At 34.6% G+C, this 14,834-nt stretch overlaps 1 protein-coding gene across 2 annotated transcripts in view; it reads left to right on the top strand.

Annotated features, from left to right (window-relative positions):
• The window catches only part of PLOD2 (procollagen-lysine,2-oxoglutarate 5-dioxygenase 2), a 100,789-nt gene that overhangs the window by 38,708 nt on the left and 47,247 nt on the right, over positions 1–14,834 (top strand). For both annotated transcript variants that reach the window (XM_030330024.1, XM_030330023.1), the window contains exons 2-3: positions 3,270–3,361; positions 7,375–7,511. In XM_030330024.1, coding sequence (XP_030185884.1) covers positions 3,270–3,361; positions 7,375–7,511 — 229 coding nt within the window. The remainder of the gene's footprint in view (positions 1–3,269; positions 3,362–7,374; positions 7,512–14,834) is intronic.

Below are 14,834 nucleotides of genomic sequence, written 5' to 3'. Positions count from 1 at the left end.
AACCAACTGAGCCACCCAGGTGCCCCAAAAGATGACTCTGTGCATTCCCACAGCCCCCAGAAGTGTATTAATAAGAGAGAATATAGCATTTTTTGGCATTTTTAAATAAATTGACAACTTGATTTTTGGAGAATTTCTGATATTCACCTGAATTTTTATAGAGTGCTATATATTTAAACACTTCAGTATTTATTAAATCTTACTATAATGATAGGCATTTGGGGGATTGTAGAGATGAGGACAGAAGTTTTTGTTTTTTGCCATGATGTGATTTTCACTGATAAATGGTTGCTCTAATCTACCGCACTCTATAGGTGTGTTACATGTTTCTTGCCCATGCAAACTGTATTAATCTATTTTCTAATAGGATCAGACAGTGGCAACAGAGGTTCGTTCCATTTGGTTACAGTTGAGGTTCCATTTGTCTTTTCTTTGATACCATTGTAGATTGATTTTGGTAATTGTTGATGGATGCCTTTTATTCAAGCTCATTTCCTTGCTCAATCATCTCATATTATCGTTTTGGTTGTGGTGGGTGGATTGAGTAATGTACTCACGATAGTTGCTTAAATTACAATATGGTTTAGTTAGAATTTCTGCTATTTCATCCTTCCTCTTAGATGATTTAGACCGTTAAAAGTTTTCTATTGCCTATTTTTCTGTAATTTTTTTGATTGGAAAATGAGGGATTGTAGATGAAGTTGAACTCTCTTTTAATTGTAGGAGTTTCCAAACATACACAAAAAGAATCCATTTTTAATAGTCATTACATATGGCCAGTCTTGTTTAACCTTTATCCTCCTCCTCCATTGCCTCCCATCAACCTCAGATAATTTTAAAACAAATTGTAAATACTGTATATTATTTCATTGGGTAAATACTTAAGTATGTGTCTCTAAATTATAAGGACTCTAAAAAAGTCAATGCCATTAACATGATAAAAAATTAACTAATTTCTAATGTCAACAAATATCCAATTTATGTTCAGATTTTCCTAATTTTCTCAGAAATACTTTTCTGTGGTTAGTTTTTTAAATCAGGACCCAAATAAAGTTCATGGTTTACATGTGGTTGAATTGTCTCTTAATTCTGTTAATATACTGTATCCGTTTCCCTTCCATTTTTTTCCCTTTTGTCACTGATTCTATAGGTTAATTGTGAAATCTAAGTATATATCAAATTTAGGTTAAAGTTTTTGACAAGAAAATTTCATAAATGGTGAAAAAGTTAGACTTTTGAACTGATAAGAAATAAATCTTATTTATAATAAATATATTTATTATATATTATATTTTATATATTATATCAATACATTATAGAGTATATTTACAATATTAATATTTATTATATACTATATTTTTATAATATAAAATTATGTATTAATATATTAATATATAATAAATATACTAATATATTTATTATATATTTATTATAAATAAGACTTGTTTCTTATCACAGTAATGATACTGAATAGCAGATAAAAGGAAACAGAAATTTATATGTAATGCTATTAATCATACATTTTTTTAAAACAAAGTTACTAATTCACTATTTGTTTTTTTTTGTAATTAGCAACAATAATGAAACAATAGGAGTCCTTATTTGGCATAAGATTGCCAGACATAGACTACCCATTTTTAACTTTGCCTTCTGAGTCATTGGATTAGTGTAACGTTTCTGTCTACTCAGTGGTCTGGCCAACGTTACTTTTCCTATTAAGGATGATGAAATCCTTGCTGCTAATTTTATACTGAAAATGGTAAGCGTAAAAATCCATCTAACCAAAATGTAAACTCATAGATAATTCTTATGACCTATGTATGGAAGGTTAAGATAAGAAAGGTATCTTTAAATACAGTAATTTTATTACAGAGAAAAGAGACTTTAAAGTATGCTCTTTTACTCTTATAAAATCTGGTAGTCTCCATTTTAAAATTTATTGTGAATGGTAATATGTCATATTTTCTTAATCAGTTAAGCCCTGCTTGAATCTTTACAAATTGAATTTTGTTTCTTAAAAAATAACAGCTAATTGGGTATAAATTTTGTTTCTTAAAAAATAGCAGTTAATTGGGTACCCAGATGGTTCAGTCGGTTAGGTGTCTGTCTCTTGATTCGGCTCAGGTCATGATTTCATGGTTTGTGAGTTCGAACTCTACGTCAGGCTCGCTGCTGTTAGCATGGAGCCCACTTCAGATTCTCCATCTTCCTCTCTCTGTGCTCCTCGCCTGCTCGTGTGCGTGCAAGTGTGTGTGTTTGTGTGTGTGTGCGCTTGCATGCGCGCACTCTCTCTAAAAAAAAAAAAAAAAAAAAAAAGACAACTTGGTCCTTTAAAAAAAATAATTACAAAAGTCCTCTTAAAATATATTTACTTGCTGCCGTCAACTTTATGAAGATAACTTATTTTTCCTTGAATATTTATTTCTCATAGTGGTGAAAATTATGTGAGAAATACCTTTTTCCAGAAAAAAATCTAAAGACGTTGATATTTATCTTTATGGAAACGTTTTCCTTTCTTTAGTTGACTAGTGAATGTTTGAATTTATTATTTCTTCATGTGTATTGCACCTATTTATATTTTATTATTTTAATTATTTTTAAAATTTGATGGAAAATTACTTTGATTTATATGAAATTATTTCTAATTGAATTCTGTAATGCATTAGTGCTATTTCCAATAATTGCCTATTGCCTAGCAGACATTTAATACCTTGTGAGTTTTGTGTTATTGGTAGCAACATGCAGGTGACAAACGGTACAGCTCAATGCATTGAATGTTATAAAGATGTTGACTTTTGCTTTTTTAGTCCGTGAGTCCTCCTGTGTCCTCAGGTTAAAAGAAATGTCCCAGCACTTTTGATATTTGCTAATATACTTTGTTCTTTTATACATTTTTCTGCATGCCTTTTCCTGATAAGCATTCTCCTTAATAGCTTTTATGGATGTTTTGAATGATTGCTTAAGTCTGCCTCCTCCTACTGACAAATGGTTTTATGTTGGACTGAAAATAATTGTCCATTATAGAATGGTGACTAAAAGCTGTGTATTTACTAGGGCAGCCCTGATTTTGGTTCCTTTATTTGCTAAATAAACAACAAAGCAGTGAAGACGATGTATATGTTGTTGTGGCTACTAAGACTGTTCATTACGAAAATGAATAGGAGGTAGGCGGGTAGGTTTAATGACTCTAATCACTGTAGTGGGTTGTAAAGTGGGAGCATTTAACCTCTTGCAAAACCATCTTATGTTAGTCCCTTCTGTCTTTACAGATAAATTATTAGTCATAACTGTAGCAACAAAAGAAAGTGATGGATTCCATCGATTTATGCAGTCAGCCAAATACTTCAATTATACTGTGAAGGTACAGTATATCTTTTAATTCACAGACATGTTAGAATATGTGACTAAAGTACATTTTTCATAAAAAAATCAACGATCCTACCGCCACAATCTGCAGTCTACACAAGGAAGTTGAAATTTGGTTACATAATTACTGAGTTTGTGTATATAATTGATTGTTTTAAGGATACATTTTGGCCTTATTAATACTCTGCCACTTAGACAATGATTTCTTCATATTTGCTAATGCTTTATATAAACATGTTCTATGAAACAACAGAAAAATATGTTTATATATATTTATGTTTCTTTTGAGGGGCCATGTACAAGCACAGCATAGCAGATTTGAAAGTTTTTTTCATTACTAAGAAGAATTTTTTTTCTATAATGGGTATGTCTATCATAGTATGTTTCTTTGTTTACAGAGAAGGGGAAACATGGCTGTGAAGGGGATACCTTTTCTGTTTCATTATTGAGAGTTGCTTTTCTTGTTGTTTGTTTTAGAGGAATTTGAGAACATTAAAAGTATAAAAGGTTTTTTTTTTTAGAAGGCTGATCTCCAGGGGAATATCTCATTGATAAATGATCAGAGGAAACCTGGGGAATTTAGTAGAACTAGTAAACTGAGCTGTGAAAGGCCTGCCTTTTTTGTTTACTTATTTATTTTTTTATAGAAATGAGGATCTGTCAGCCAGGTCTTTTCCACAAATAAGAGGCGGATGGGGAGGTATCCCAGGTAGGAAAACAAACCAACCAACAAACTGAAGACATTTACAAAAAACCAAAAACTAAAAAGCAAAACACACACAAAGAAACAAAAAGCCAACCAGAGAAACAAAAAACAACTTTAACAAAAAAGAAGAAGGAAAGATTGTTTCGCCTAGGGAAAATTGAGCTATTCTAGTATGTAATGTAGAAGGAAGGTAGTATTCACTTACATAACCCCTAGGAGACTAGGTACGGATGATAATATAAAACAGCTAGTAAAGAGGCTAAACTCTGCTGGAAAAGAGATCTAGTGTTAACAACCAGATATTTATTACAGGATAAATGAGAAGTCTGTTAGACGTTTGTTAGGATAGAGGAGAAATATAGTAGTATGTACTGATGGGAGGCATTATGGAAGTAACAGAGAAATCAGGGTAAAATTATGCCAAATAATACTGAAATACAATGAGGAGGGATCATTAGAGTTCGTACTGGGGAGGGTGTGGGATGTTCCTTATGTGTGAGGCACTGTTTGGAACTTTATATGTGGTATGCTGTTGAAACCATGTATGTTAGATATTACTTGGTTTATGGGTGAGGAAAACTTGCCCCAGGGTATATGGCTATGAAATGTTAAATCTTGGACCCCAGCCCATTTGAGTGATTCTTGCTGTTTTCCCGTTATGAAATGCAGTAGTTCTCAAAGCGTGGACCCCAGACTACCAACATCAGCATCGTCTAGGAAATTGTTAGAAAGGAGATACTCAGGCCCGACTTCAGATCTACTGAATCACAAACTCTGCGGTCTGTGTTTTAACAGGCCCTCTACATGATTCTGATGCACGCTGAAGTTTGACATACTGATAGAGTGGAAAGAAAATAGAAAATGGAGCTTAGCATAGTGCACTGCACAGAGTAGGCTCTTGGATATGGCTGGGCCTGGTATTAGTGCAGTATTGGAGAAGCCCAGAGGGTTTTGGAATGGAAGTGTAGCAAATCATGGGCCATAGGAGGCCAGTTTTTAGGGTAAAAACTAATAGTTCTACCAGACCAGTAATTCTCCTAGACTAGCCGCAGTATGAATCCAGATACATGTCAGTTTTGAGTTTTCTTGTTAGCACTTATCCCCAACCTGCAGTAGAGTAGTGAGTGCAGTGATGAAGTGATAACTAGAAATCTGAGGCTGGGAGCCCCATGGACTTTGCCAGCAGAGTTTATATTTGGTTCAGTGTTTAGCAAAGTTGGAGCTAATGTTTATTTTCTAACAAGCAACAAAACTAAAAGGCAGCCTACTGAACAGGAGAATATATCTGCAAATGATATATCTGATAAAGGGTTAGTGTCTCAAATATATAAAGAACTGATACAGCTTAACACCCAAAAAACAAATAATGCAATTAAAAAATTGGCAGAAGTCACGAACAGACATTTCTCCAAATGAGACATACCGATGACCAACAGACATATGAAAAGATGTTCAACATCACTAATCATCAAAGAAATGCAGCTCAAAACCACAATGAAATACCACCTCACACCTGTCAGAATGGCTAAAATCAAAAACATTAAGTGTTTGGGATGATATGGAGAAAAAGGAATCCTCTTGCATGGTAAACTGTAATGTAAACTTGGAATGCAAACTGGTATAGCCACTGTGAGAAATGCTGTGAAGGTTCCTCAAAAAATTAAAAATAGAACTACCTTATGACCCAGTAAATACACTACTACTGGGCGTTTACCCCCAAAATACAAAAACACTAATTCAAAGAGATACATGTACTTCTGTGTTTATAGAAGCATTATTTACAGTAGCCAAACTGTGGAAACAGCCCAGTATCCATTGATAGACAAATGGATAAAGAAGGTGTGGTAATTATATATAATGGAATATTATTCATCCATAAAAAAGAATGAAATCTTGCCATTTGCAGCAACATAGAGCTAGAGAATATAATGCTAAGAGGAATAAGTTAGTCAGAGAAAGACAAATACCATATGATCTCACTCGTATGTAGAATTTAAAAAACAAAACAAATAAACAAAGGAAAAATAAAAATGAGAGAAAGACAAACCAAGAAATAGACTCTTAAGTATAGAGAACAAACTAATGGTTATCAGAGGGGAGGTGAGTGAGGGGTGGGGGAAATAGGGGATAGAGATTAAAGTGTACCCTTATCATGGGGAAAATAAATAAAATAGTACATAAATAGGGGCGCCTGGGTGGCGCAGTCGGTTAAGCGTCCGACTTCACCCAGGTCACGATCTCGCGGTCCGTGAGTTCGAGCCCCGTGTCAGGCTCTGGGCTGATGGCTCAGAGCCTGGAGCCTGCTTCCGATTCTGTGTCTCCCTCTCTCTCTGCCCCTCCCCCGTTCATGCTCTGTCTCTCTCTGTCCCAAAAATAAATAAACGTTGAAAAAAAAATTAAAAAAAAAATAGTACATAAATAAATTAAGAAATAAAGTCCATTTTGTCTATTACCTATCTTGATATAAAAAATTATTTTCTAAATTTATTTTACCCTTTCTCTTGTGTTTAATTTCATTCTCCCTTAATTTCACAAATCTCCTAGTAAGATCATTATCTTGGGAACATTAGAATTTGTGATGGAATTAAAATTCAGGGTGTGTGTGTGGCGGAGGGGAACCTATACTTGCTGCTCCCTCCAGCCAGGTGTGGTTCCGTGTACTTCCAATATGGGAGACAGCTGCTGAGGCTGAGGCAGACGGTGAGGAGAACAGCTACAAGTTTAGCTCTGATTAATTGTGCTTAGGCAATTCCTTGCGTTAATGAATTGTTATTAAGTTTTTGAGGGCAATGTACATTTAAACTTTATAAAGAAGGTGACATCTGACCTGATGCCCTCTGTGTTTCCTTGAACAGCTGATTTGGTTCAGTAGGAAAATCACTTAAGAGTCCTGTCCAAAACCCTTCTGGACTTGGCTTTGGTGTTCATCGTACAGATTTCCTGTCAGATTGAAAAGCATTGTGGGAAGTTTCTGTATTTTCTTGTTCACTTTAGTCTGAACAAGTAGAAATAAGATATGAGAAATATTTTCAGTGCTCCTTACCCCCTTGACCTCCTTGGATTAGATTCTACTTTTGAAATGGTAAAATCAGGAATGACATTTTATGGGATGGATAACATTGAAGAACCATGACCTGAACTAGGCATCAAGTGTTTTTTTCTCTGTAGCATCATGATTTAGTGATTTAGTGAAATGTTTGAAGAGTGGATACTGTGTAATATTGTACAAGTTGCTGATGACTTCTGTGGTACTGCTATAACTTGAGTTTTGCTCAGTGACAAAATGTTGATTTCATTTATAGGTCCTTGGTCAAGGAGAAGAGTGGAGAGGTGGTGCTGGAATTAATAGTATTGGAGGGGGCCAAAAAGTGAGATTAATGAAAGAAGTCATGGAACATTATGCTAATCAAGAGGATTTGGTTGTTTTGTTTACTGAATGGTAAGAGAAATAACTTACGAATTTTTAAGTCTACATTAAATTATTATTAAAAAGTTGAAATTCATATTTGCAGATTATATATTATTTTATTCACAAGGAATCATTAACTTAAAAAGTAGATTTTGCTCATAAGTAGGAAACCATCATCTAACATAGTTGTGTAATGGATCAAATCTAATGAGTTACCATAAGCAACAATGAGAAAATACAGCATGAGCTAGCATTTTTGTGAAATCCGTCTTTTAATCCTGACTTGAGATGGAAGAAAGATCATGTTGAGGTTTTCTGTTGAGAATAACTCAGTGGGTCCTGGCTGACCAGGAGGAAACGGATCATGAAAAGTTATAAGTGAGAAATAATAAAGTCTATTTTTAAGGAAGAAAAGTCTTTTCAGTGTGTGAGTATCTTTTTGTATACTGTTTTATTTTCCTTCTCCTTGATTTGGAATGCCCACTGTCCTCTTTTACCTTCTTTCTGCATGTTTTTATAATGTCAAATTGTCATGAGTCATTAGTGTTTGCTACTTTCTTTCTTCCATTTTCTTCAGCTTTTTATTTTTATGTTTTGGTCATTAATTGCTTATTTCAAATCCCCATGCATTTTCTCCTCTAACTTAGGAAAGCTTATTTGAATCTCTTCCTCAGTTTGAAAATCCCAAACCATTACTACTGCAGATAAAAGTAAGAGTAATGTATTTCATACAAATATGTATATAAGAAAGGCATAAATTTTGAAGTGAAAATAGACATAATAAAGTCCCGCTGCCATCAACCATTAAAAGTTTTGAGAAGGTCTACATTACTTGCTTCTTTAGAATTTCCTTAATATCCTTTTTTTTTTTAAAGTTTCTTTATTTCTGAGAGTGAGAGAGAACGAGCTAGTATGAGCGGGGGAGGAATAGAGAGAGGGAGACACAGAATCCAAAGTAGGCTCCAGGCTCCGAGCTGTCAACACAGACCCAGATGTGGGGCTCGAACTCATGAACCGAGAGATCATGATCTGAGCCAAAGTCAGATGCTTAACTGACTGAGCCACCCAGGTGCCCCATAGAATTTCCTTAATATCTTGGAGGAAAAAAAATAAAGTTCTGCTTATAGCTAACCTCTTCTTACAACATGAGATGTAGGATAGCTGGTGTCAGCTTGAGTACTGGGAATTTTTATACAGAATCTATTATTATATATATATTTACCTTTGGAAAAGAGTAGAAAGCTCACAATAACTGTTTAGATTAAATATTGAGTATGTTTTGGTTTAAAAATATGGCGGAGGAGCGCCTGGGTGGCTCAGTTGGTTAAGCGTACAACTTCGGCTCCGGTCCTTATCTCTTGGTTTGCTAGTTTGAGCCCCGCATTGGGCTCTGTGCTGACAGCTCAGAGCCTGGAGCCTGCCTCAGATTCTGTTTGTCTCCTTCTCTCTCTGCCCCTCCCCCACTCATGCTCTCTCTCCATCTCTCAAAAATGAATAAACATTTAAAAATTAAAAAAAAAAAACTTAAAATACGGTGGACTTCAAATAGCCAATTTGGTCAGCTTGAACTTGCCTCATGTACGTTTTGATTTTCATTTCGAGGCAAATTCTCCTTGTACAAGTTACCACATATGAGCCAGTAATGGTTTTAGGTTCTTAAGCCTCCTTTTGTGTTTTCGGAAGAACCTCTTTCCTTCTACCTTTACCCTCCTGTCCCACTCCACCTCCCCCATCCCCCAATCCAGGACTTAGCCTTGGGAAAAATTGGTTTAATAAGGTGCCAGTTTGTTTTTCTTAAGGAAAGGGATACTTCTAGATATCTGAAAGCTGCCTGCAGTTGCATTTATTTATTTAGATGATATTTTAAGACCCAGCATGACAAAAAGACAACAGTAACATTTTAAATGGAAGACTTGTGTGTCAGGCACTGTTAGTGTTTGGGATATATCAGTGAACCAAACAGACAAAATTTCTGACACTTTCCTCTGTGAAAACAGCCAGGTAACTGAAAATATGCAGACCCAACTCAGCCAAGCCACTGTCTGAGAAGGATCATGTTCTCTATCTTGACCCAGCATGTCTGTTCTGCTGGAAGAGCCTAGGGATCATGAGAAAGTAACTGAGGTAAAGAGGGATGGGCAGGTGCTGCCACCTTAGAGCTTTTTTCTCCTCTTATGTATTTGTTTAAACAGCACCCTTTAAAAAAAGTGTCATGGGGCGCCTGGGTGGCGCAGTCGGTTAAGCGTCCGACTTCAGCCAGGTCGCGATCTCGCGGTCCGTGAGTTCGAGCCCCGCGTCAGGCTCTGGGCTGATGGCTCAGAGCCTGGAGCCTGTTTCCAATTCTGTGTCTCCCTCTCTCTCTGCCCCTCCCCGTTCATGCTCTGTCTCTCTCTGTCCCAAAAATAAATAAACGTTGAAAAAAAAAAGTGTCATGTACAGAGTGATGAATATAGTTGAAAATTATGCATAATCTAAGGTCTGAGAGAAATGGATAAGGCTATTTTTAAATTACTTGAACTAGGATACCCGTTCTGTAACAAAACTGCTAGTCTCCTAATTAAGTTTACCTTTGGTCAAAGGTAGAATTCAGAAAGGTAGAATTATTAATTTTTTTATAAATCAAATTCCTGTTTCTTGTGTGGTTTTCTTTTCTCTTAAATATTTTTTTATTAGAGAGCAATAGTGGGGGGAGGGGCCGAGAGAGGGAGAGAATCTTAAGCAGGCTTCACGCTCTGCACCTAGCCTGACGCACGGCTCCATCCCATAATCCTGGGATCCTGACCTGAGCTGAAATCGAGCCAGACACTTAACCACGTGAACCATTCAGGTGCCCCTTAGGTGGTTTCCTTAGGACAACTCAACTGTAATAATTCATTTTATGGAAGCATAGGTCACCACTGTATGAAAACATACAAACATTTATGTACTTAATGGTTTGTATAGTTTGGATGGGCTTTGTCAAAAAAACCTCTCTCGAGGTATATATAAATTGTATACCATTACATACACTCATTTTAAGTGTAAAATTCAATGATTTTTAGTCATCTTAGAGTTGTGCAATTATCATCACTTCTCAATTTTAGAGCATTTCTAACACCTCCAAATAATCCCTTGTGTTTGTTTAGACACGCTCTTGTGAATTAATTTGGGAACAATTTTATAACACTGCTTCCATGGGAATATGTATTCTAAACTGACTTTTGGATGAAAATTTAGAATTAGAGACAAGATGTTTATAAATGTACTATATAGAGTAAGATTTATCATATTTAATTTAGATAAAAACAAGTATTTGGCAAGGGTTTGGGTTCTTAAAATGAAAATTGAAGCTATCCATATGAGAAAGTACCATAAACTTTTTTTCAAGTTATTTGATGCTGGAGTGTGTGTGTGTGTGTGTGTGTGTGTGTGTGTGTTAATATAAATTAGATGGTTTGTAAAGCTGACCATCTCTCCTTGATTAGATGAATTTATTTAATATAATTGTAATGGATAATTCCAATCATAATGAATTTGATGACTTTTAATGGATGGAGTGCAATGAGTTCTTTTGGACTAGGCTCATGAAGATTTTGAGGACAAATATTGTAACTTGATAGCTGCACATTCCCGTATGGAGAAAAATTATTCCACAAAGATTTTATAATTCACCTTAATCAAAGTAACTGAGCACTTTGAGTTTTAATACAAGGTACATTGCATTACTTTTAGAATTACCTTGTAAATTATGTATTTCTTTTACTTCAGTCACATTGAAGACAGATGGTCAGGCCTAATTATTATTATATAGTAGGTAGTATTTTTTTTAAATAATATGTAGGCCAGTAAGTAACAAAAAGTGTTTTATTGTGAGTGATACAAATTGAATATCCCCACAAGTTTGCTCTGTACTAGATGTAATAAAATATAAACCAGCCAGAGTCCAGACCCCAGAATACGCATGTGGTGGAATTCTATTTTGGGTGTCAGTATCTAATAAAACTTTAGTGATTTGTTTTATTTTTTTCTTATACATTTGAGAAAATTCTTTAGAAGAAAAGTTGTTAGAAATAAAGGTGATGTAATTATTTTGTTTTGATTTTGGACTGAGCATAAATTTCTTTTTTTTGGTGATGAAAATAATGCCATTAATCAGGATGCTGATGGGCTACATTTTGAAAGACTCCTAATATATGAAATATTTAAAAGACATATTCAGGGGTGGTTATTGGCCTCACCAAAAGGAATATTTCCTCTATTAAAATAACTACCCAAGGATTTGGGTATATAGAAACTGCTTGGTTCATTAAAGTATTTGTTTAAAGATGATTAACTAAATGATTTTGAGGTAAGATAAAGGAATTGACTTTGCAGTTTATAAGCTCTTACTCACTAAAGATTGCAGTAAGGAAGATTGAATTTAAAAAACTAGAATGGTAGTTACTGTTATAACACAAAAGTTGATATAGAATTAAAATGAATATAAAGTAAAGCCTCTGGCCTGGGAAATTGATCCAGGATAAAGGGCACTGGCTGAAAATCCAGGAATAATCTTAGTCACAAATTCTTTTCTGTTAACATATATGCCTTACCCCTTGTATATTGCTAGCTTCCATGTACCTTGCATGTTGAATTGTAATTGTTCTTACTTCCAGACAGTGAGGCTGAGGGCTGTACCTGATATAAATATTGTCTGGGTAAACAACAAGGTATCGATAAATATTCGGTAACAGAAACTGGCATTAAAAGAGCAAGAAACAGATCTTAGAAGAAATATGGTAAATACTTTGAAATTGCTTTTAAAGATAGATTTTCTTCATTCGTTTGGAGATACTAAAATGATTGGCGAAGGCCAAGAAGTGTCCAAATTTTCTAGATCTCAAAGGTTGCAATTATTTAAAAAAAAATGAATTTTGATGATCAGAAGCCATGAAAATAATGATGTTGTTGTTGCTGATCTTTCCCATGTAAGCTAATGTTTGTTTCTTTGGCTCCTAATTAAATATTATTTTGCTGAAAAAGTAAGATAAGTGGACAGATTTTTTTACTTTGTATTTAGTACACGTGTCTTGAGTACAAACTATGATCTAGGCATTAAAGTTAACACTGCAAAAAAAAGAGAGAAACACAGATCCCATGCTCAAAGAATTCTCATATTATGCTAATTCTGCAAACAAAACTGAACAAATCTAATTTGGAAGAAATAATATGATTTCAGAAAAACTTGCATGTTGACATAATCTTTTTAGAATCATTTACTTTTAGAAAATTGTCAAAGATTATGTTTTATTATATCATTCTGCTAATTGTTTATAAAATTATTTTATATAAGTCATATAAGTCATAAGCATCATTATGTGTATTAATTCTACAGATGACCAGATCCTATCTTATTTTATTCTATGAAATAAATATTTTATACTTTTCATAGCTCATTACATACCCAGTATGTATAAAATGCCTGCATTTTATATTGTCTTACATAGCTTATTCAGAAGATAGAAAAAAAATTTTCTGAAAGCAAAGCTTTTCAAGTATGATGGCTATAATTTTAACCAACTACGGCAGATTTATTTGATGGACTCCTCCTTCCTGTCAGCGATGACAATTTAATTGTGCAGACACAAAGAACCTAGTTATTAGCAATGGACAACATTTCATTATATTAGTATGAAGGAAAGCCAAAATACATCAGAGTTCTTAGTTTGAGTATTGCTTTTTTCTTTTTTCCTTTTTTGAAGGAAAGATTAAAATCATTAGCTGTCATGTAAATATATTGCACGGTCTTCTGGCTTACCCAGAACAGCCTGAAATATGTTTAGGAATTATGTAGGAAATGAGTGACTTTTGTTTTTTCAGATTGTTCACATGTTCTTGTTAATTTGTACTGAGTATATTAATTGGTGTGTTGGAATGAGGAAGAAATAAATTGTACACAAAACAAGCATTGGATGTTTATATATATGTATATATCATCTGTCTCTCGATTGATATGTATAATCTTGTATGCACTAACTCGCCTGACTATATGTGTTTGTATATATAATATATAATATATAATGCATACGTATAATTTTTCCCCAAACCAGATTGCCCACTCCTTGAAGTTTGTTCTTTTGAATAAACATGTATCTGTTATGTGCAAAATACAGTGCTGGTCGTGTGGTTGGAACTGGAGTTGGGCGGGGGGCGGCAAGTGCTGAGTGGGACAGAGATCTTGTTCCCTAGATATATTTTTCTATCCATACATAGCTCTGTATATGTTGTATCTGGCATGCTGGAGCTTCATAATAAATGTTGGCGATTTTTAAGTCTTTGTCCCCCTCATTGATTTAGTGAATACTTGCTGTGTACTAAGTATGTGTCAGATTTGAAAGTTCTAATGTTACAGAGATAAACTTAAGCATTATTTAAAAGTAGAAGGAAAATTGTCATTTACTTAATCATCTTTTAACTACTGATTTTAGCAATAAGCAGACTGACCCAGAAAAGCGAGTGACGGTGCCTCGAGCTATGGCAGCTTGAGCTACTTTGACGTCTTGCCACCATTCCTACCTTGGCTGCCTTCTCTGTTAGGTGTTACTCCTAGCCGTTCTCAGGAAACAGTCTGGAGAAAATGACTCTCTAGCTAAGCAGTGTCCTGACTGACTCCTGCCTCTACCCAGCCTCAGTAGGAATACTGTACAGGAAATGAAAGTAGATACCATTTGAAGGAAAATACTCCCAGAATTATTTGTTTTTTAAAAGAGTACCTGCTTTTTAAGAAGAGCTAATTCCTACCCTTTCCTTCAAAATTCCTATAGTGAAATGTATTTATCATTTTATACTGTGATTTTATTGTAATTTATTTTGCAAGTTCAACAGGGTTGACATTGTTAAAAATATTTATTTATTTATTTATTTATTTATTCATTCATTCATTCATTCATTCATTCTTTTTAAATAGTCTCCATACCCAATGTGGGATTCGAACTCATGAATGAACCTGAGATCAAGAGTCATAAGCTGTACCAACTGAGCCAGCCAGACATCTCCTGGTTGACATTTTAACTTTTTTTTGTGAGGGGAGAGAGAGAGAAGGAGTGATCTCGTAGCATCAGTTTGCAGTATTATCTATGAAAATACAGATAGGTATTTAAGATGAGGACATGATTAAAGACAGAAGTACCAGGTGCGTTGCTCCTTGTGTGCTTTGGTTTCATTAGACTAGCTGGTAAGAGATTGAATGCTTATAACTTTTGGCTTAAGCGTATGTCCATGATGATGAAGAAAGTGTTGTATTCGGGAGGAACAAATAAAATTAGGGAACACTTCTATTGCTTTCTTTTCTGGCTACCCAGTAGCTTTTGCTTCTTACTAAGACTTGGGATGACT

The sequence above is a fragment of the Lynx canadensis genome, chromosome C2 (assembly GCF_007474595.2).
Source record: "Lynx canadensis isolate LIC74 chromosome C2, mLynCan4.pri.v2, whole genome shotgun sequence".
NCBI lineage: Eukaryota > Metazoa > Chordata > Mammalia > Carnivora > Felidae > Lynx > Lynx canadensis.
The sequence above is the reverse complement of the archived record's forward strand: the minus strand, read 5'-3'. Positions and strand labels throughout refer to the sequence as shown.